The 24330-nt window shown below is 41.4% G+C and overlaps 1 protein-coding gene across 2 annotated transcripts; it reads left to right on the top strand.

Moving 5' to 3' along the window:
* The first annotated feature begins 16864 nt into the window (after nucleotides 1–16864).
* On the top strand, nucleotides 16865–24086 carry LOC123072016 (dynamin-related protein 3B). Of its 2 annotated transcripts, none has more exons than XM_044495583.1 (20): nucleotides 16865–17442; nucleotides 18176–18458; nucleotides 18550–18578; nucleotides 18685–18786; nucleotides 19219–19287; nucleotides 19356–19415; nucleotides 19516–19629; nucleotides 19802–19850; nucleotides 19926–20035; nucleotides 20128–20220; nucleotides 20327–20419; nucleotides 20551–20688; nucleotides 20959–21069; nucleotides 21729–21836; nucleotides 21936–21978; nucleotides 22117–22265; nucleotides 22355–22501; nucleotides 23117–23169; nucleotides 23288–23387; nucleotides 23486–24086. In XM_044495583.1, the coding sequence occupies exons 1-20, from the start codon at nucleotides 17047–17049 to the stop codon at nucleotides 23678–23680; spliced, it is 2442 nt and encodes an 813-aa protein (XP_044351518.1). In that variant the 5' UTR covers nucleotides 16865–17046; the 3' UTR covers nucleotides 23681–24086. The 2 variants fall into 2 exon arrangements, with proteins under 2 accessions (XP_044351518.1, XP_044351517.1); XM_044495582.1 differs by having other exon boundaries at nucleotides 21933–21978.
* Nucleotides 24087–24330: the final 244 nt, after the last annotated feature.

The raw sequence follows: 24330 nt of genomic DNA, 5'->3' as shown, positions 1-24330 counted from the left end.
ATCTATCACATCACTTGCCATGTTTGCATGGATCCTACCATCTTTCTGTTGATCTTTGGAATTAGTTCACTAAGGGAGTTTTGTTTTTTGTCTTTAGTATTAGCATGTTGTGCTCTATTTTGCCATGATAGCTTGTTGTAACATGTTGTTTGATAGCTCTAAACATTGCAACCTGATGTTATTTCTGTCATGCTCAGTGATTTTCTGCTAAGTCTGTGAACTGTTATTATTTGCAATCTTGCCATGTACTTTTGAGCATGTTATAGTGTTTTCTAGAGATAGCTCAGTGTTCATGTTCTGTTATGCTTCATCTATATATCACGGCCATGCCATTTGTATTCATGTTGAGGTGCTGTAGCATATTGTTTTGATGTTTGTAAGATGCCTAGTTGCTGTTTTGGATAGTTTGTCCTTTAAACTTGTTTCATGTGTATGTGTTGCACCGTTGCTCTGTTTTGAGCATGCTCTATATGAAACTTCCTTGATATTGCATGTAGTTTCATCATGCCATGTTGCATCCATGTTTTGAGTGTGTTTGATTAATGTTTGAATGTGTTTTGCATCAATGCCATGTTTAACTTGTTTTGCTCATATCTTCTAGGCCATAGCTCCGAACTAAATGAACTTTATATGTAACTTGACTAGAATTTCGTGTAGATCATCTTGGTGCATCTTAACTTGCTGTTTATCAACTTGAACATAAGGTTTATTCAGATCTGGACCAATTTCGAAATTTGCATATGAGGACTTACCGGATTTGTTATATGTTGTTTCCGGTCTCATTTAAACTTGCTTTGATATGTTGCTCTTGTATGCATCATCTCTTGCCATGAGTAGCATCATATAGCCATTGTCATGCCTCATACTTGGTTGAGCATCATGCCATGTATATGTGTTGTGTGTTTACCTTGTTGTTTGCTTCTTTCCGGTTGTGCCCCTTCTTGTTAGTTCCTGTTTCGCTGTGATATTGAGGATTCATTCGTCTACGCTTGGTTCGGCTTCATCCGTTTGTCTTCTTCATGGACTCGTTCTTCTTCCTTGCGGGATTTCAGGCAAGATGATCGTTACTATGGATCTCACTACTATCATTGATATGCTAGTTGCTTCGTTCTATCGCTATGCTGCGCTACCTATCACTTGCTCTTCAAGCCTCCCAAATTGCCATGTCAGCCTCTAATATTTTCACCCTTCCTAGCAAACCATTGCTTGGCTATGTTACCGCTTTGCTCAACACCTCTTATAGCGTTGTTAGTTGTAGGTGAAGTTGAAGATTGCTCCATGTTGGATCCGGATTATGTTGGGATATCACAATATCTCTTATTTAGTTAATGCATCTATATACTTGGTAAAGGGTGGAAGGCTCGGCCTTATGCCTGGTTTTTTGTTCCACTCTTGTCGCCCTAGTTTCCGTCATACCGGTGTTATGTTCCTTGATTTTGCGTTCCTTACGCGGTTGGGTGATTTATGGGACCCCCTTGACAGTTCGCCTTGAATAAAACTCCTCTAGCAAGGCCCAACCTTGGTTTTAACATTTGCCACCTAAGCCTTTTTCCCTTGAGAGTCGCACTCCTGAGGGTTATCTTATTTTTACCCCCCCCCCCCCCCGGGCCAGTGCTCATCGTGAGTGTTGGTCCAACCTGTCAGCCGCCGCTGGCCACCAGGGGCAACTCTGGGATGGCCTACCGGAAGTTTGGACAATCCGGTGTGCCCTGAGAACGAGATATGTGCAGCTCCTATCGGGATTTGTTGGTACATTCGGGCAGCTTTTCTGGTCTTGTTTTACCATTGTCGAAATGTCTTGTAACCGAGATTCTGAGTCTGATTGGGTCTTCCTGGGAGAAGGAATATCCTTCGTTGACCGTGAGAGCTTGTGATGGGCTAAGTTGGGACACCCCTGCAGGGTATAAACTTTCGGGAGCCGTGCCCGCGGTTATGTGGCAGATGGGAATTTGTTAATGTCCGGTTGTAGAGAACTTGACACTGAACTTAATCTAAAACGCATCAACCACATGTGTAGCCGTGATGGTCTCTTCTCGGCGGAGTCCGGGAAGTGAACATGGTTTGTGTTATGTATGAACGTAAGTAGTTTCAGGATCACTTCTTGATCACTTCTAGCTTCTCGATCGTTCCTTTGCTTCTCTTCTCGCTCTTATTTGCGTATGTTAGCCACCATATATGCTTAGTCGCTACTGCAACCTCACCACTTATCCTTTCCATACCCATTAAGCTTTGCTAGTCTTGATACCCATGGTAATGGGATTGCTGAGTCCTCGTGGCTCACTGTTTACTACAACAACAGTTGCGGGTACAGGTTATGCGATGATCATGACGCGAGAGCGATGTTTGCTTGTTTTGGAGTTCTTCTTCTGCTTCTTCTTCGATTAGGGGATAGGTTCCAGGTCGGCAGCCTGGGCTAGCAGGGTGGATGTCATTTGAGTTTCTGTTTGTGTTTCATCCGTAATCGGATGTTGCTCTTATGTATGATGATGTTGTATTCGTGTGGCATTCTATGCCTCTTGTATGTATCCCCAACTATTATGTAATGGTACGATGTAATGACATCCACCTTGAAAAAGTGTCTCCAATATGCGCTTCTATCCTTAGTGGGACCTTCGAGTTCCTTTAGGATAGGGTCGCATATTGGGCGTGACACTTAAGTCAATGTTATATTCATGCCCCAATTATGAGCTCTCAAGAGAAATGATTATTCAAAAAATTTATGCTCGGCTTTCCCTCAACAATCGCTCCATGCTCGATACTTCTTGTACTGGTTCCTTTATGATGAAGACTATTGAATTTAGATGGGATTTATTGGAAAGAACTAAACACAACTCTGAATATTGGGATATCGACGAAGGTAAGGAGTCAGGTATGACACCCAAGTTTGATTGTGTTAAATCTTTTATGGATACCATTGTTTTCCGTGAATTTAGCACTAAATATGGACTTGACTCTGAGATGGTAGCTTCTTTCTGTGAATCATTTGCTACTCATGTTGACCTCCCTAAGGAGAAGTGGTTTAAATATAATCCTCCCACTGAAGTAAAAGTAGTTGCACCTATTAAAGTTGAAGAAAAGACTATCACTTATAATGATCCTATTGTTCCTGCTACTTATATTGAGAAACCACCTTTCCCTGTTAGGATAAAGGATCATGCTAAAGCTTCAACTGTGGTTCGTAAGAGTAATACTAGAACACATACACCATCTGAGCAAATTAAAGTTGAACCTAGTATTGCTATGGTTAAAGATCTCTTGGCTGATAATATTGATGGGCATGTTATTTATTTTTGTGATGCAGCTGCTAGAATTGCTAGACCTGATGCTAAGAAACATAGACCTGTTGTAGGCATGCCTATTATTTCTGTTAAAATAGGAGATCATTGTTATCATGGCTTATGTGATATGGGTGCTAGTGCCAGTGCAATACCTCATTCCTTATACAAAGAAATTATGCATGATATTGCGCCTGCTGAGATAGAAGAAATTGATGTTACAATAAAGCTTGCCAATAGAGATACAATTTCACCAATTGGGATTGTTAGAGATGTTGAAGTCTTGTGTGGGAAAGTTAAATATCCTGCTGATTTTCTTGTTCTTGGTTCCCCACAAGATGACTTTTGTCCCATTATATTTGGTAGACCCTTCTTGAACATTGTTAATGCTAAGATAGATTGCGAAAAGGATGTTGTTACTATTGGTTTGGGGGATATGTCTCATGAGTTTAATTTTGCTAAATTTCGTAGACAACCCCATGATAAAGAATTGCCTAATAAGGATGAAATTATTTGTCTTGCTTCTATTGTCGTGCCTCCTAATGATCCTTTAGAACAATATTTGCTAGACCATGAAAATGATATGTTTATGAATGAAAGAAGGGAGATAGATGAAGTATTCTTTAAACAGGGACCTATTTTGAAACATAACTTGCCTGTTGAAATCCTAGGGGATCCTCCACCACCCAAGGGTGATCCCGTGTTTGAGCTTAAACCATTACCTGATACTCTTAAATATGCTTATCTTGATGAAAAGAAGATATATCCTGTTATTATTAGTGCTAACCTTTCAGAGCAGGAAGAGGAGAGATTATTGAAAACTCTGAAGAAGCACCGTGATGCTATTGAATATACTCTTGATGATCTTAAGGGCATTAGTCCCACTTTATGTCAACACAAGATAAATTTGGAGAAAGACGCCAAACCAGTTATTGATCATCAACGATGGTTAAATCCTAAGATGAAAGAAGTGGTAAGAAAGGAAATACTAAAGCTCTTGGAGGCAGGTATAATTTATCCCGTTGCTGATAGTCAGTGGGTAAGCGCTGTCCATTGTGTCCCTAAGAAGGGAGGTATTATTGTTGTTCCTAATGATAAAGATGAGTTGATCCCGCAAAGAATTATTACAGGTTATAGGATGGTAATTGATTTTCGTAAGTTAAATAAAGCTACTAAAAAGGATCATTACCCTCTACCTTTTATTGATTAAATGCTAGAAAGATTATCTAAACGTACACATTTTTTCTTTCTAGATGGTTACTCTGGTTTCTCTCAAATACCTACGTCAGCAGAGGACCAAGAAAAGACCACTTTTACTTGCTCTTTTGGTACTTTTGCTTATAGACATATGCCTTTTGGTTTATGTAATGCACCTGCTACCTTTCAAAGATGCATGATGGCTATATTCTCTGACTTTTGTGAAAAGATTTGTGAGGTTTTCATGGATGATTTCTCCGTTTATGGGTCTTCTTTTGATGATTGCTTGAGCAACCTTGATCAAGTTTTGCAGAGATGTAAAGATACTAGTCTTGTCTTGAATTGGGAGAAGTGCCACTTTATGGTTAATGAAGGTATTGTCTTGGGGCATAAAATTTCTAAAAGAGGCATTGAAGTTGATAAAACTAAGGTTGATGCTATTGAAAAGATGTCGTGTCCCAAGGACATCAAAGGTATGAGAAGTTTCCTTGGTCATGCCGGTTTTTATAGGAGGTTCATTAAGGACTTTTCTAAAATTTCCAGGCCTCTAACTAATCTCTTACAAAAAGATATTCCTTTTGTCTTCGATGATGATTGTGTAGAAGCATTTGAAATACTTAAGAAAGCTTTGATTTCTGCACCTATTGTTCAGCCACCTGATTAGAATTTACCCTTTGAAATTATGTGTGATGCTAGTGATTATGCTGTAGGTGTTGTTCTAGGACAAAGAAGAAATTAAGTGTTATTCAATATGCTAGTAAGACTCTAGACAGTGCACAGAGAAATTATGCTACTACTGAAAAAGAATTCTTAGCAGTTGTATTTGCTTGTGATAAGTTTAGACCTTATATAGTTGATTCTAAAGTAACTATTCACATTGATCATGCTGCTATTAAATATCTTATGGAAAAGAAAGATGCTAAAGCTAGACTTATTCGATGGGTTCTCTTGCTACAAGAATTTGATTTGCATATTATTGATAGAAAGGGAGATGAGAACCCCGTTGCAGACAACTTGTCTAGATTAGAGAATGTTCTTGATGACCCACTACCTATTGATGATAGCTTTCCTGATGAACAATTAGCTGTCATAAATGCTTCTCGTACTGCTCCATGGTATGGTGATTATGCTAATTACATTGTTGCTAAATTCATACCACCTAGTTTCACATACCAGCAAAAGAAAAAGGTTTTCTATGATTTAAGACATTACTTCTGGGATGACCCACACCTTTATAAAGAAGGAGTAGATGGTGTTATTAGACGTTGTGTACCTGAGCATGAACAGGAACAGATCCTACGCAAGTGTCACTCCGAGGCATATGGAGGACACCACGCTGGAGATAGAACTGCACATAAGGTACTGCAATCCGGTTTTTATTGGCCTACTCTCTTCAAAGATGCTCGTAAGTTTGTCTTGTCTTGTGATGAATGTCAAAGAATTGGTAATATTAGTAGACATCAAGAAATGCCTATGAATTATTCTCTTCTTATTGAACGATTTGATGTTTGGGGCGTTGATTATATGGGACTGTTTCCTTGCTCTAATGGGTATACACATATATTAGTTGTTGTTGATTACGTTACTAAGTGGGTAGAAGCTATTCCAACTAGTAGTGCTGATCATAACACCTCTATTAAGATGCTTAAAGAAGTTATTTTTCCGAGGTTTGGAGTCCCTAGATACTTAATGACTGATGGTGGTTCACATTTTATTCATGGTGCTTTCCGTAAAATGCTTGCTAAGTATGATGTTAATCATAGAATTGCATCTCCATATCACCCACAGTCTAGTGGCCAAGTAGAATTGAGTAATAGAGAGCTCAAATTAATTCTGCAAAAGACCGTTAATAGATCTAGAAAGAATTGGTCCAAGAAACTTGATGATGCATTATGGGCTTATAGAACTGCATATAAAAATCCTATGGGTATGTCTCCATATAAAATGGTTTATGGAAAAGCATGTCACTTACCTCTCGAACTAGAACATAAGGCATATTGGGCCATTAAAGAGCTCAATTATGATTTCAAACTTGCCGGTGAGAAGAGGTTATTTGACATTCGCTCACTTGATGAATGGAGAACCCAAGCCTATGAGAATGCCAAACTGTTTAAAGAAAGAGTTAAAAGATGGCATGACAAAAGGATACAAAAGCGTGAGATTAATGTAGGTGATTATGTGTTGCTTTTCAACTCTCGTTTAAGATTTTTTGCAGGAAAACTTCTCTCTAAATGGGAAGGCCCTTACGTTATCGAGGAGGTCTATCGTTCCGGTGCCATAAAAATCAACAACTTCAAAGGCACAAATCCAAAGGTGGTGAATGGTCAAAGAATCAAACATTATATCTCAGGTAATCCAATAAATGTTGAAACTAATGTTATTGAAACCGTAACCCCGGAGGAATACATAAGGGACACTTTCCAGAACGTCTCAGACTCCAAAAAGGAATAGGTATGTGGTACGGTAGGTAAACCGACTCCAAAATAGTTCTAATAGCAATTTTTCTCTGTTTTGGAATATTTAAGAAAATAGGAAAATAAGAAGTAGTCTGGGAAGGACACGAGACATCCACAAGGGTGGAGGGCGCGCCCTACCCCCTGGGCGTGCCCCCTGCCTCGTGGGCACCTTGTGTGCTGTCCGGACTCCGTTTTCTTGCATGATACTTCTTTTTGTCAGTAAAAAATCATTATATAATCTCCCGAAGGTTTTGACCACCGTTTTGCGCAAATATCCTCTGCCTTTGTTTCGAGCCGTTTTTCTAACTGATCTAGATCACCATGACGTCTTCAAGCGCCCCCAAGGACAAGTTTTTCGAGAAGGTTATCAACCCATACCTCGTGGAGGTGCTACATCACCCTAAAACCATTGAGATGCGAGAGGTGGTGCTGCACATCCGCGATGTCGAGGGACCAAGGAGGGCCGGGAGCGTGGAGACAAGACTCGAAGCAATGGAACAACAAGTTTTCAAGTGTCAAGGGATGGTGGAACGCGGACTCAACGCCAACCAGATGATGATCGCGGAGTTCACCAACAACCACAAGCTGGACGCCAAGAACATTGGGGAGACCATCTTCAAGCTTCATGATAAAATCGAGCACCTCCAAGCCCAAATCTATGACCTGCAAAACCAAAACTGTGAGTATGAATATAGATTCAAGAGGATGAGTTTGGCTACAGATTTGAGGATCCCGGAGACTCGATCATCCTTCTATGATGGTGAGCCTATGCCTTGGAAGACGGACGACAAGCCTACATCATCAACAACTCCATCATCACCACCTCCGAGGAACTAATCACGTGGGTATGGACACTCCCCTTGGCAACTGCCACGCCTGGGGGAGGTGCCCCGGTATCATATCACCATCACACTCCTATCTTTACCATTTTACTTAGTTCGATCCTTTTAGTAATATCTTGATCTAGTATAATAAAGTTTTAGTATGATCTAGTTTTGAGTTTTGCTTTATGATCCCTCTATGTAATCGAGTCTGTGAGCTATATATAATAAAGATTAGTGTTGAGTCAAGGGCTTTGCTATCTTGCTATGATCTTAAGGGAATAAAAGAGTAAAAAGAATTAAAAGAGATCATATTGATCTTATGGAGAGTAATGACTTCACATATAAAGAGTATGATGATTAAAAGTTGTTGAGAGTAGGCAAACATAGTTTTGGTCATCATTGCAATTAATAGGAAGTGATAAAGAAAGAGAGGTTTTCACATATAAATATACTATCTTGGACATCTTTTATGATTGTGGGCACTCATTAAAGTATGGCATGCTAAAGAGTTGATGTTGGACAAGGAAGACAACATAATGGGTTATGTTTTCTCATATCTGAATTAAAGTATATTGTCATGGATCATCCAACATGTTGAGCTTGCCTTTCCCCCTCATGCTAGCCAAATTCCTTGCACTTGCACCAAGTAGAGATACTACTTGTGCTTCCAAATATCCTTAAACCCAGTTTTGCCATGAGAGTCCACTATATCTACCTATGGATTGAGTAAGATCCTTCAAGTAAGTTGTCATGTTGCATGCAATAAAAATTGCTCTCTAAATATGTATGACTTATTAGTGTGGAGAAAATAAGCTTTATATGATCTTGTGATATGGAAGCAATAAAAGTGACGGACTGCATAATAAAGGTCGGTATCACAAGTGGCAATATAAAGTGACGTTCTTTTGCATTAAGATTTCGTGCATCCAACCAAAAAGCACATGACGACATCTACTTCCCTCTACGAAGGGCCTATCTTTTACTTCTTGTCTTACATTAAGAGTCATGGTGATCTTCACCTTTCCTTTTTACATTTTATCCTTTGGCAAGCACCTCGTGTTGGAAAGATCCTGATATATATATATATATATATATATATATATATATATATATATATATATATATATATATATATCCAATTGGATGTAAGTTAGCATGAACTATTATTTTTGACAGTAACCTTGAGGTAAAAGGTTGGGAGGCAACACTATAAGCCCCTATCTTTCTCTGTGCCCGATTAAAACTCCATACCCATAAGTATTGCATGACTGTTAGCAATTGTGAAAGACTAAATGATAGTTGAGTATGTGGACTTGCTGAAACGCTCTTATATTGACTCTTTCCGGTGTTATGATGAATTGCAATTGCTTCAATGACCAAGATCATAGTTTGTTGGTTCTCAATGAAGTTTCTGATTCATACTTGACATTGTGGATAGATTATTACTTGAGCATAAGAAATCATATGACAAAATATATTTATGTTGATGTTATAAGAATGATCATGATGCTCTCATGTCCGTATTTTATTTTATCGACACCTTTATCTCTAAACATGTGGACATGTTTTTCGATATCGGCTTCCGCTTGAGGACAAGCAAGGTCAAAGCTTGGGGACTTGATACGTCCATTTTGCATCATGCTTTTATATCGATATTTATTGCATTATGGACTATTATTACACGTTATGTCACAATACTTATGGCTATTCTCTCTTATTTTACAAGGTTTACATGAAGAGGGAGAATGCCGGCAGCTGGGATTCTAGGCTGGAAAAGGAGCAAATATTAGAGACCTATTCTACACAACTCCAAAAGTCCTGAAACTCCACAAAAGTCATTTTTGGATTTAATAAAAAATACTGAGCGGAAGAAATACCAGAGGGGGGCCACCCACCGCCCACGAGGGTGGGGGCGCGCCCTACCCCCTAGGCGCGCCCCCTGCCTCGTGGGCCCCCTGGCAGCCCTTCGGTGACCATCTTCTGCTATATGAAGTCTTTTAACCTGGAAAAAAAATCATAAGCAAGCTTTCGGGACGAAACTCCGCCGCCACGAGGCGGAACCTTGGCGGAACCAATCTAGGGCTCCGGCGGAGCTGTTCTGTTGGGGAAACTTCCCTCCGGGAGGGGGGAATCATCACCATCGATCCTCTCATCGGGAGGGGGTCAATCTCCATCAACATCTTCACCAGCACCATCTCCTCTCAAACCCTAGTTCATCTCTTGTATCCAATCTTTGTACCAAAACCTCAAATTGGTACCTATGGGTTGCTAGTAGTGTTGATTACTCCTTGTAGTTGATGCTAGTTGGTTTATTCGATGGAAGATCATTTGTTCAGATCTTTAATGCATATTAATACCCCTCTGATTATGAACATGAATATGCTTTGTGAGTAGTTACGTTTGCTCCTGAGGACATGGGAGAAGTCTTGCTATTAGTAGTCATGTGAATTTGGTATTCGTTCGATATTTTGATGAGATGTATGTTGTCTCTCCTCTAGTGGTGTTATGTGAACGTCGACTACATGACATTTCACCATTGTTTGGGCCTAGAGGGAGGCATTGGGAAGTAATAAGTAGATAATGGGTTGCTAGAGTGACAGAAGCTTAAACCCTAGTTTATGCGTTGCTTCGTAAGGGGCTGATTTGGATCCATATGTTTCATGCTATGGTTAGGTTTACCTTAATACTTCCTTTGTAGTTGCGGATGCTTGCAATAGGGGTTAATCATAAGTGGGATGCTTGTCCAATAAAGGGCAGTATCCAAGCACCGGTCCACCCACATATCAAATTATCAAAGTAACGAATGCGAATCATATGAGCGTGATGAAAACTAGCTTGATGATAATTCCCATGTGTCCTCGGGAGCGCTTTTCTGTATATAAGGACTTGTCCAGGCTTGTCCTTTGCTACAAAAAGGATTGGGCCATCTTGCTGCACCTTATTTACTTTCATTACTTGTTACCCGTTACAAATTACCTTATCATAAAACTATCTGTTACCGATAATTTCAGTGCTTGCAGAGAATACCTTACTGAAAACCGCTTGTCATTTCCTTCTGCTCCTCGTTGGGTTCGACACTCTTACTTATCAAAAGGACTACGATAGATCCCCTATACTTGTGGGTCATCACACACCCACTTAGTTTCTTTTTGATCTTTCATACACTTATAGCTCTAGTGCATCCGTTGCATGGCAATCCCTACTCACTCACGTTGATATCTATTGATGGACATCTCCATAGCCCATTGATACGCCTAGTTTATGTGAGACTATCTCCCTCTTTTTGTCTTCTCCACAACCACCATAGTGCTATATCCATGGCTCACGCTCATGTATTGCGTGAAAGTTGAAAAAGTTTGAGAATACTAAAGTATGAAACAATTGCTTGGCTAAAACTGTGCATGATTTGAGTATTTTGTGTGATGAAGATGGAGCATATCTAGACTATATGAATTTGTAGGGATAAGCTTTCTTTGGCCATGTTATTTTGAGAAGACATAATTTCCTTGTTAGTATGCTTGAAGTATTATTGTTTTTATGTCAATATTAAATTTGTTTTGATTCTTACGGATCTGAACATTCATGCCACAATAAAGAAAATTACATGGATAAATATGTTATGTAGCATTCCACATCAAAAATTCTGTTTTTATCATTTACCTACTTGAGGACGAGCAGGAATTAAGCTTGGGAATGGCTGATACGTCTTCAATCTATCCATAATTTTTTATTGTTCCATGCTATTATATTATCTGTTCTGGATGTTTTATATGCATTAATATGCTATTTTATATTACTTTTGGGACTAACCTATTAATCTAAAGCCTAGTGCCAGTTTTTGTTTTTTGCCTGCTTTAGAGTTTCGCAGAAAAGGAATACCAAACGGAGTCCAAACGGAATAAAACTTTCGCGATGATCTTTTTTGGACCAAAAGCAAACCAGGAGACTTGGAGATGAAGTCGGAGAAGCAACAAGGCGGCCACGAGGGTGGAGGGCGAGCCCAGGGGGTAGGGCGCACCCCCTACCTTGTGGGCCCCTCGGAGATCTCCTGACCTAATTCTTTCGCCCATATATACTCTTATACCCCAAAACCATCAGGGGGAGCCACGAAAACACTTTTCCACTGCTGCAACCTTCTGTACACGTGAGATCCCATCTAGGGGCCTTTTCCGGCGTCCTGTCAGAGGGGGATTTGATCACGGAGGGCTTCTACATTGACACCATTGCCCTTCTGATGAAGCCTGGGTAGTTTACCATAGACCTACGGGTCCATAGCTACTAGCTAGATGGCTTCTTCTCTCTCTTTGATTCTCAATACCATGTTCTCCTCGATGTTCTTGGAGATCTACTCGATGTAATATTCTTTTGCAGTGTGTTTGCCGAGATCCGATGAATTGTAGATTTATGATCAGATTATCTATGAATATTATTTGAGTCTTCTCTGAAATCTTATATGCATGATTTGATATCTTTGCAAGTCTCTTCGAATATTGGTTTAGTTTGACCTACTAGATTGGTTTTTCTTAGAATGGAGAAGTGCTTAGCTTTGGGTTCATTCTTGCGATGTCTTCCCAGTGATAGTAGGGGCAGCAAGGCACGTATTGTATTGTTGCCATCGAGGATAAAAAATGGGGTTTTCATCATATTGCTTGAGTTAATTCCTCTACATCATATCATCTTACTTAATGTGTTACTCTATTCTTTATGAACTTAATACTCTAGATGCAAGCAGGAGTCGGTCGATGTGTGGAGTAATAGTAGTAGATGCAGAATTGTTTCGGTCTACTTGAGACGGACGTGACGCCTATGTTCATGATCATTGCCTTAGATATCGTCATAACTATGTGCTCTTCTATCAATTGCTCGGCAGTAATTTGTTCACCCACCGTATTATTTGCTATAATGAAAAAGAGACCCAGGGGCCATAGGTTTCACTAGTGGCTTCTCTTTTTCATTATCAGGGAAGGGCAGTGCCATGATGAACGTAGTGAAATGGCGCACCATGGCTATTTAAACACCTCTCGTCTTCCTCTTCATCTCCACTCAATCTGACATCCATCTGCGCCCCTTCTTCTTCACCAAAAGCTAAACCAAAAGCCGATTTCGCCCAAGACAAGATGAAGTTCAATGGTCCAACCCGTCGTGTGTTGGCCACCGTACCGGAGAGATAGGGCATGTTTGGTTGCAGCCGCGGGTAAAATTTGCCTGGTCGGGAACCTGCTTGGGATCTATTTGGTTTGTATCCTCAATGATTTGACCCTAGCCTGGCCCAGGGAATCTCAGAATGTCATTACCCTGGTTCAAAAATCTTAGCAGGTCATTAGTCTGGCCCAGGTGACCGGAATTGGATGCCTGGACTGCTGCCTGGCATGCAAATGGCTGGTTCCATCCAAATAGAAAGAGGTAAACATGATGTGACATATTTTAATACTCTGACCAGGCATGGTACAAACTAAACAACACTAGCCTGGCCAGGCAAAAAGTAGCACTTTCCTAGGCAGGGTCCAGGCACTCAGTTTTCTCAGGCACGTTGTGGAGGATACAAACCAAACACGCTCGTAGTACGTCGCTAGGGTCTTCATGGAGAACACCATCGGGGTGTGGGCGATCTCAAGGTGGAGGGGGTCAAAGGGAGTTGGCAAACTTCTTCGTTGGGGCCGTCTACCTCCACCTCCCACAAGCTCTCCAGTGATGTTCCGCGTTAAAGAGGTTCGTGGCAACGGATCCCTTGTGATTGGGCTCCTTGCTCACTTCACCAACCCCTTTGGTGCCTTCTTCCTCCTTAGCTAAGTCTTTTGATGTGGGTGCGAGTTCATCGCCTTCACCACCTATAACATGTTCTCTAATTTCGAGAACATCTTCCCCACCGCCAACGGCATGAACACCCCCCCTACAATCATCGAGGATGAGGAGTGAACGGGTGCCCCGAGTGAACTTGGTGGTGTAGGGCCACGTCGTGTTTGGTGTTGTGTGTTGGTCCCGTTGTGTGTTAGGGTTGATCTATGTTGTGTTGTGTCTATTGTGCACTTGATCTATTTCTTGCTATGTTGTGCTAAGTTCTAATTGTGCTACTGATATCTACGTCATGTGCGTGTTGCCCAATATATTAATGTTTTATTCGTGTAAAAAAATTGCATTTTATTTGTCCCAATACTTTATTTGCACAAATTTGCATTTATATTAATGTTGTTGTCTATTGCTTGCAAATTCTCATCCAATGCTCAGTTAGTGACATACCGGCCATATTGCATAAAAAAGCAAAAAAAAAGCTTTTTGCAATGTTGAATTTGTGATAAACCTAAGCGCCGCCATGGCAACATAGAGGGACTCTTCATCGAAGTCGAGCAAGAAAGATGAGATCGATCTAGAAGCGATGTTGAAGAACATGGAGTTGCTCGATGAGGAGTTACACGACGTTGTCATCAGGAAGGCCGAGGCACAAAAAATTGAGGCGAAAGCCAGGTGGCTGGCTTCTAGATCGCATACTTTTTGAAGATCTACCCTGAGTGAAACTAGTCATTCATGGGCATAAGTCATGGTGGGATAGGCAAGACTGCTGCGTTGTGGACCCTTCGTGGGTGTGAGCTCTTCGTGGACTCAATTACTCCGTGAAATCTCGCAACCATAATCTTTTAAGATCGAAGCCTCCATCAACATGGACGTATGATCACGCCACCTATCAGAACCACGGTCCAAAATCTTCTGTGTCAGCATTATGCTGGTGTATCTATAAACTCTACTCTTCACATTACTATCACTTGGAATGTCTCTATTTCCCGCTGCCTATATTCTAGAATTGCATGTGTAGTGTGTGTGTTATTTGATTTGCTAGCTAAAGCTAAAACCTGCCAAGAATTTTAAATGGGAAAAAAGTCCTTTAAATTTGGCAAATAGTCTATTCACTCATCTCGACACACTTCCTACAGTATCTCGACTCGCCTACAAGGAGCTAGTAGTGGGTCAGACCAGTAGCCATGTGGGTTTGTCAAGCTGTCATCACACACGTGTTTTTTTTCCTTTTTTCTGTACTTTTGTTTATGTTTTGAAGGAAAATACTAAATACTCATATTACGCAAAATTAGTTTACTTAAGTTTTTAAAAGTGTTCACCCACACATTTTAAAAAATGGTCATGCAGTGGAAAAAATGTGGCTCAATTTTTAGAAATTGTTTGTACAATTCAAAAAAAGTATGTGACATTTTAAAAATGTTCTTGTGTTTCAAAAGACTGTACGTGACATTTTTGGGAAATATAGTATAATTTCAAAAAAAATATACCATTAAAAAACTGTACGTTACATTTTAAAATGTTTAGGTATTTGTGACATTTAAAAAAATTACACAATGTAAAAAATGTTTCAGTCTGTATTTGAATTTCTTTAACATGTATTCGAATATCTCCCCTCAAAAAAATGTATTTATAAGAATCTTAATCTTGTATTTGAAATTTTTTAAATGTGTATATTTGTTTAATATATGTAAAAATATGTACAATATGCATGAAAAAGTAGACACCAAAACATCATCATGTGTTTCAAAAATTAATTTGTGTATAAAAAATGTTCCTAATGTATACGAAAAATACACAATGTGTATGAAAAAAAACTGAAGAAAACCAATGAAAATAAAAAAACAAAACCAAAAAACCTGAAGGAAAAACAATAAAGAAAGCCACGAGGAGGACAAGTCGTCAGGCACCTACAATAGTGCGTCGAGACCAAGCGGTCAGCTTCGTAAGCTAACTACAAAAATTTGCAATCAAAGCGTGTCGACGTAGTAGTGCCGCGCCCCAGGAGGGGAGACATAATTACGTCTTGCAGCAGGCGAGAAATAGATCCTCATAAGACAAGGGTGGTCTCAATCAGTCATGGGTTTGGATTGTACGTCCAACCCAGCACCGCGCTCGGAGCCCCAACAACTTCCAGCGGAGGACAAGCGGGGCGCGATCTGGGAATCGATCGTGCCAGCCAGCTGCAGCATCAACGTCCTCAATGATCACTTCTCTCGATTGTTCAATACACAATGCAACTGTAACCTCATCAAATCAAACAACGAAAGAAAAGAAGAGGGAAAATGGTGACTCGGCACTGGTGGGCGCCACGAAGAGGTCGCCATCAGCAGGGTCGTTCTGGTGGTGGGCCGTGCGCAGTCAATGGCCGCACGCCGCCGCACCATCGCCGTCACGTACTCCAGGTCTCCAGGAGCAGTAATAAGAAGGGCGCGCTGGACTCTCGTGGACCGTCCATCTAGCCGTCCCTTTTGCCTGGACGGCGGCGATGGCGCATGTAGCACCGTCCCTAGCTCGTGCGCGCGCCCATGAGGACGTTGCTGTCGCCGGCCAGGGTGCGGGTCGGCTTCAACGGCGAGACCGGCCGCGCAAAGAAATGTGACTCACCCTTCGCAGGTGGTCTGGCAGACTCCTCCTTTGATCCACGTAATTGGCCAACACTAGTAGACGGATGATGCTGATCTTTTACAACATGGTAACGACTTCATCCATGAGATCATGACCACACGTTCTATCAAACTTGTGTGCCAGACATGTAAAAAATTGTACTAGTACGCACAACAAACCCTTTTTTTCTTGAGATGGTAGATGACAACGACGAGCTACACATCGTTCTTGCATGTCAGGACATGTGAACAATTAAGTAATATGACTTGCACAAAGAGATATACTACATGTATATAATTATCCAGTTAATCAAATTATCTACTGCGAGTACAATAGATAACTTGTTGGCGATTAAAACTACTCCCTCCGTTCCAAATTACTTGTCTTAGATTTGTCTAGATACGGAGGTATCTAGCATTAAAATGAGTCTAGATACATCTGTATCTAGACAAGTCCAAGACAAGTAATTTGGAACGGAGGACTTATCCGAACCAAAACAGCTCCCGGTGTCTTCCTCTGCAAGCAAAAGTGCAGGACTGACGGCGAGGCAAACGGCAAGAGCACGACCACGACGGATGGATGACCCATCATTCCATCGGCTGGATCGGATGCCCGAAAACGAACCACGTTCTTCTTGCTCCCTAAGCCAAGAAGATGGGGGCTATAAAGGTCAATTCGCCCGCCCGCCTCCCCTCTCCTCTCCTTCCCCCGACCCGACCCCGACCGCCCCAATACGGGATACCCCCCTCGACACCTCCCGATTCGAATCCGCAGCCCCACACCACAGAAAATACAGAGACAGAGAGGGGAACCAAATCGGACGCCGCCGAGCTCCCCCTCCCCCTCTCGATCTAGGGATTCCCCTCCCCCCCTCCCGCCCCAAACCCTAGAGGCGGGCGCATGGCCGACGACCACTACAGCTCCGCCGCCTCCGCGCCGTCGCCGGCGGCGGCGGCGGCGGCCGAGGCCGCCGCGGTGGTGGGCTCCTCGGTGATCCCGATCGTCAACAAGCTGCAGGACATCTTCTCGCAGCTGGGGAGCAGCTCCACCATCGACCTGCCGCAGGTGGCCGTCGTCGGCAGCCAGAGCAGCGGCAAGTCGAGCGTCCTCGAGGCGCTCGTCGGCCGCGACTTCCTCCCGCGCGGCTCCGACATCTGCACGCGCCGCCCGCTCGTGCTCCAGCTCGTGCACCAGCCGCGCCGCCCCGCCGACGCCGAGAGGGACGAGTGGGGCGAGTTCCTGCACCACCCTGGCCGCCGCTTCTACGAGTTCCCCGACATCCGACGCGAGATCCAGGTCCGCGCCCCCTCCTTCCTGTTAATCTGTCCGTCCCCGCAGATGGAACGGGGACCCGATGGTAGCTAGGTTGATTGGGTCACGCGGTTGGCGTGCTCGCGGGCATGGTAGCTATAGTACTGCATTGCGGCCGATTAATTACCGGGGGTGCAGACGATTGTGTAGTTGCGGTGCTGGTGGTTGTTTGGACGAATCATACCCAAGCTGGTGGCGGTTTTTGATGAGTATATTATTATGCTATATAGCACAGCTGTTGCTGCCTTACCAGGATTTTTGGGTCGGGAGGTGATGCTTTTTGGTAGGCATTGTGGTAATTCCAGTTATTTAGCACCGTATCATGATTTGGTTGTGCTGATGTTAGGTCCATGCTGCTTTCTGGGGCGATTTTAGTTTGAGTGATTGTGGCCTCTGGTTTGCCCTCTTTTGGATTTACGTAGTGCCTTTTATGTATTGCTGCATTCTGGGGTATATTGTTGGTTTGAACATTGAACGTCTTAACGGTATCCTCGAATGATAGTATTGTTTGGAAATTTTATTATTGCTGTGTATATTCAGTGACGTTGATCCAACGGCTGATACCATCCAATTACTCTAGTGTTTGTTTGAAAGAAGTGCTGGAAAGTTAGTTTGGCGATGAATTATAATCTGGGGCAGAGAATTGTGTAGTGCACTGACTTGGTTTTAACTAGAATAGTGGTAAGACCTGTTAATGATAAACTCAACATCGATGCAGGCAGAAACGGACAGGGAGGCTGGCGGTAACAAGGGCGTCTCAGATAGACAGATACGTCTGAAGATCTATTCGCCAAATGTTCTCAACATCACTTTGGTCGATCTGCCTGGAATTACTAAGGTGCCTGTTGGAGACCAACCAACTGACATTGAGGCCAGAATAAGGACAATGATATTGTCATATATCAAGCACAAGACATGCATCATATTGGCTGTTTCTCCAGCAAATGCAGATTTAGCGAACTCTGATGCTCTTCAAATGGCTCGGCAAGCTGATCCTGATGGTATGTATGCCTCTCGAAGTCATTTGTTTAGTTCGATAGACCATTTCTATTAAGACGCAAACCTTACTTGGCGGATTCTTTGTTTGTGTAGGTTCTCGAACAATTGGTGTTATCACGAAGGTTTGCCCCTGAACCTTAAAATATACTGTCATTGTATAAAAAGAAAGTAACATCCTTTAAATGTCACCCCACTTCTGATGTGTACTGCTCTTCTGTTTCCTTCCAGTTGGACATAATGGACAGGGGCACTGATGCCCGTAATTTTTTGCTGGGGAATGTCATCCCATTACGACTTGGTTATGTTGGCGTCGTAAACCGCAGCCAGCAGGTACTTTAGTTTGCAGCATGTTTGCTTAGTTTAAGGATTATGCACCAATAACTTAATATCCTCATGACATCGCTTTCTTTTGCAAGTTTGGTAGTGGCCTAACTTTGTGGTCGCTGTTCTCTTTCTGTATAATAACAAAGAATTTCAGATGAAGTAATTTACTAATTTTGTGTCATTGCGGACTGTTGCCTGTTCGATAAATAGTTGTTAACAACCCTAACTAACTTTAGGTGAACTTAACACCTGATGTAGAAAAAATTGGCGAACTTAACACATATTTATATATGTATCAAAGATCATTTTTCAGAATGCTGTGCTAGTAAGTATTAATCATAGGAATGTCTTGAACATATAATGTTATTGCACATCACCGTCTTTGGTGATACAAAAAGTTATTTAGCTTTCTAATGTATATTGTGCTAAATGATGTAGGATATCAATTCAGATGTCAGTGTCAAGCAGGCTCTGGCCCGAGAAGAAAGTTTCTTCCGTACTCATCCGGTATGCTGCAGTGTAGTTCATTGTTTCTTCAGTTTTCTGTTATCGTTCTGAAATGTAACTCCTTGCAGGCATACAATGGTCTTGCTAAGCACTGTGGGATACCACAGTTAGCAAAGAAGCTAAACCAGGTATTTTGTTGAAGCGGATGTGATGTCTGTTGTAGCCCATGTTATATGACTTTCAGATTTATGCTGTGATTTAACTAAAAATGCATCTATATGGTTTCAGATCTTGGTCCAACATATAAGAACTATTCTGCCTGGACTGAAGGCACGCATAAGTTCTCAATTGACAGCTATTGCTAAGGAGCATGCCTTTTATGGTGACCCAGTCGAGTCCAAGGTCTGGTGAATTAAATTTATTTGGTCAAAGTGATAAGAAACATACACCTTTTGTTAACATTTGTACGAGTAGATTTGGTTAGCAGCTAGTAAAATCTGGCGGCTTAATCTTGCTTCTGTTAATTCTTTTGGTCTTTGCCTTGATGATAAATCCCTGTGTTTCGTCATTGCAGGCTGGGCAAGGTGCTAAGCTTTTGAACATTCTAGCTAAATACTGTGATGGTAATAACTGAACCATGACCTTCCTGGTTCTCTATGTCATTATTTGTAAATGTAAATAACGTGTGTGTGCTGCAGCTTTCTCGTCTATGGTAGAAGGAAAAAACGAAGATATATCAACAATCGAGCTTTCTGGTGGAGCAAGAATTCACTATATTTTTCAATCTATCTTTGTCAAAAGCTTAGAGGTTTGTAATTTTGTTGCTGAATCTTCCATTATGCTACATCATAGCATTCATCATATCCATTATCATTAAGATCTAAGATATGTCTTTTATAGGGTGTTGACCCTTGCGAGGATGTCACTGATGAAGATATCCGCATGGCTATACAAAATGCAACTGGTCCTAGGAGTGCTTTGTTTGTACCTGAGGTATGATGCACTTGTGCCCTTCGTGTAAGAATTGTGTTATTATGTAGATGGTTTGGATACTGGTCAATCCAGCTGATAATAATTCCTTGTGCTAAAAATTTATCAGGTGCCATTTGAAGTCCTTGTACGCAGGCAAATCAGCAGATTGCTTGATCCAAGTCTTCAGTGTGCAGATTTCATATATGAGGAACTGGTTAAGGTATGTTTTTCGAGCTGTAAAATCTTGGAAACTGAAATTTAAGCATCTATTTGGTTAAATTTGCACATAAGGTTAAATAACTTTCAACTTTCGATATTTTACTTCTCTTGCTAACTTCTGTTCTGCTGTAGATGAGCCACCGTTGCCTTTGCAATGAGCTGCAGCAGTTTCCTATACTCAGAAGGAGCATGGATGAAGTAATTGGGAAGTTTCTACGGGATGGGCTTAAGCCAGCACAAGATATGATAGCGCACATCATTGAGATGGAGGTAAACACTGTCTAGCCCTATGAGGATTCCAATTATTATTTATCCTAACAAACACGTATGAGAATTGACCCTATTTGACTTGATCTTCCGTATATGGTGATGAAAACAATGCACAATTCTGTGTCTCTTATTAATAGCCCTAAAACTAATTATTTGTAAAGTTATTGCGAGTCTTTGCTCTGAATAATTTGTTCCCTTTGGTATTCTTTCTTTGCACTTTTATCTGGTCTGTTTTCATTATTTTTACTTGAGATGTTATTAACTGTGCAGGCCGATTACATAAACACATCTCACCCAAGTTTCATCGGTGGCAGCAAGGCTGTAGAACAAGCACAGCAACAAGTTAGAGCCGCTAGATTGCCTGCAACAGTGGTTAGAAGGGTATGTATATTTCTTAAATTATTAGATAAGTAATTTATGCAAATGATGCCTTGCAAATGAGTTTTTTTAACCGTTACCCACTGCTTCCATTTGTTAGTGACATGTACTGTTTGGAATTAGAAGAAGACTTAATTAGTGATGCCTTTGCAGAGTGTTACTTATATATGATGTTGAGATTCCTATCAATATATAGCTAAACTGGCAATTATTCAATAGTAGTTACTACTATGTTGATTTTTTTTATTGTAATGAGCTCAATGCAATTCATGATGACCCTGTTATGCTCCACGACGGTGGAAATCATCACATCAACATGTCAGTATCAAACCATTTATATTGTTGGGAGAAGGCGTGGATACCATGCCAACTCCAGCTGTACATGTTAGAATTTCTGGCGCTATATAAGGATGAAACCCATTTGGGCGAGAGTAGTACTAGGATGGGTGACCTCCTGGGAAGTCCTCGTGAAAGGGTTTCATATCTAGCCTACCCCAACTTGTTTGGGATAAAAGGCTTCGTAAGTAAGTAAGTATATTTTTTACACGCTTTAGCAAGTTGATTTACAGATGAATGTTCGTCACTCACAACCTACATATGTAATTTGTGCCAGTCCACTTTTTTTGAGGTAGACACTAGTATGTAACAGTACTACATTGCAGGATGGAGTAGATGCAGATAGGCCACAGGCTTCTGAAAAAACCCAAAAAGCACGTGCATTATTGGGTAGAACTACTGGTGTAAATGGAGTTATCACCGACCAGATCCAGGTTTTTTGCCTTGCTATTTTTTAATCAGTAAGTATACTATTGTTTTGGTGGAGTGTTTCTGAGATTATGCTCCTTTGCTGTTGTGGTCATTATTAGCAGGGGGTACGATCTGCTGCTGAGGCAGAGAGACCAGGATCTTCAGGTAAGGAGTGTTACAAATGCTATGTATTTTTTTGATTATGTATATGCTATTATTTTTGAGTGCAGTAGGTCAGCTTAGTGTTTTTTTGGAAGAGTACAGTTTCACCTCAGCCCATTTTACTTAAACCGCTTATTCCAGGTAGTGGAAGCACTTCTTTTTGGGGCTCAATATTCACCTCAAGCGAAGACCGTGCACATTCTTCAGCAAGAGGTAGCTCAACGAACAAATCTTATGCTTCAGCTACCCCCAACCTGGAACATTCATTCTCTTCAATACAGTTAAAAGAGGTGAGCTATCTTATTCATGCTCTTTTAGTTTTTCTATATCAGTGTTATTTGAACGTGTTAAGTGATTGATGGAGACCATTGTGAAACAGCCACCGCTAGTCCTCAAGCCTTCAGAAAGTCATTCTGAGCAGGAGGACCTTGAAATAGCAATCACAAAATTGCTGCTGCAGTCATACTACAATATAGTCAGGAAAAATGTTGAGGATTTCGTACCCAAAGCAATTATGCATTTTCTGGTAAGATTCTTGTAACTCAATAGTTGAGTGCCTACTGCCGCCTTTTTTTGCGTGCACAACATATCTGTATAAATAAGTATGACAACTGTTTCTGTGTACGATCTTCTTGTGCTATTTTCTTAGTTGCATACTCCCTCCGTTCGGAATTACTTGTCTCGGAAATGAATGTATCTAGAACTAAAATATGTCTAATTGTCTAGATACATCCATTTCTGACAAGTAATTCCGAACGGAGGGAGTAGTAAGCATTAGATGAGAGACAGTACATAAATATTAAACCCAGCAATGTTCTGGCCTCAGTTACTGCCAAGCAAGGTTCAACACCGTAGGAGGCATTATCAAAACACTGTTGGGCGTGTTTATTATGCTTTGCACATGATCAAATTTTCCTCCCACGTTAAGCATTTGTTTTACTAGTGAGCTTGATTGCATTAGGCAGATTGCTCTAAAACACATTCTTGTTTAGACAGATGTGGATTTGATCGGATCTCTTCCATTCTTTCTTTTCCTTACTCGTGACTCGGTCCATTGTGGCTGGAAGCTGCACAGAACACCCAGTACCAAGTATTTTGTGTTTGTCAGTTCAGTTCTTTAAGGGATTGATTTGTCTTGCAGGTTAATCACACGAAAAGGGAGCTGCATAATTTCCTTATAACTACCCTTTATAGGTGAGGAAGACACTTTGTACTCTTGAAATTTTGAATGATGTCTGGTGAACAGAGCAAAATTAGTTGCTGTTGCTGCTGTACATTATAGTTATTAATACTTACGTATATACCAATGCAGAGAAGAGCTCTTTGGGGACATTCTTAGAGAACCTGACGAAATAACTACAAAGAGGAGGCAGATACGCGATACTCTTAAGGTCCTTCAGCAAGCCTACAAAGTATGTTCCGCAACTGCTTGGATCTTCATCTGATCATGTCATGCACTATACTTGATCTGACGTATTTTGCACCTTGTGTTTCTTTGACAATGATGCAGACTTTGGACGAGATACCGCTTGAAGCGGAGACGGTCGAGAGGGGCTATTCCCTGGATTCTGATGCGACGGGTCTACCACGGGTCCATGGGGTTTACGATGGAAGCTCACCATATTCGACTCCGAAGCAAACGAGGCCTAGGAAATCAAGCCACTCCGGGGAGCAGCAACAACCTTTCAGTGGCAATGGGTTTTGATATTGCCTTTCACGATCATCCCCTGGATTAGTAGTGATTTGAGCCAGCGGATGTGCTGGTAGCAACACATCATTCCGCCTTGGGTTTGTCAGTTCGGTACCCAATAGATATATGTTTTTTCTCTAGCCATTGCTATTTTTTTTAGTGTGTTGCGCCCAACGAAAGCATTGGCGTGGTGCCAAATTTTTGCCATGTGCCCTCTTGTACAGTATATCACTGCCCAATCATTTCTACTTAAAATGAAACCGGTGATGGGTATAGATTTTTTTTTTGTTAAAAACCCATGGAAGAGGCTATGAGAACCTTTAGTTTTAGTGCCGAGTACTTGTATCTGAACACGGCTGGTTTTGCCGTGATAAGTCTCACATGGTTCGTGTTAAGATGCGAAGAGGTTGTGCTACATGAATATGTTTTTTTGTGCATCGGATATGATATTTTCGTTACCCCATTATTACGTTGATGGATTTGTTATCCTGATGATTGTCGCAGGTTAGCATGTGTTCTCCATGATTGCCCTTTCTTTGGACAGTTTTCTGATGAGAACGTGCGTTCCTTTTTTCTTTTTACACTGGGCTCACCGATGTTGCTTGCAACCTCTCAATAGCAGTGAGACGAATCCGTCCCCTCTCCTTTTGATTTCTGGGGACCAA

Source organism: Triticum aestivum, chromosome 3B (genome assembly GCF_018294505.1).
Source record: "Triticum aestivum cultivar Chinese Spring chromosome 3B, IWGSC CS RefSeq v2.1, whole genome shotgun sequence".
NCBI lineage: Eukaryota > Viridiplantae > Streptophyta > Magnoliopsida > Poales > Poaceae > Triticum > Triticum aestivum.
This window is presented reverse-complemented; position numbering and strand designations above follow the sequence as displayed.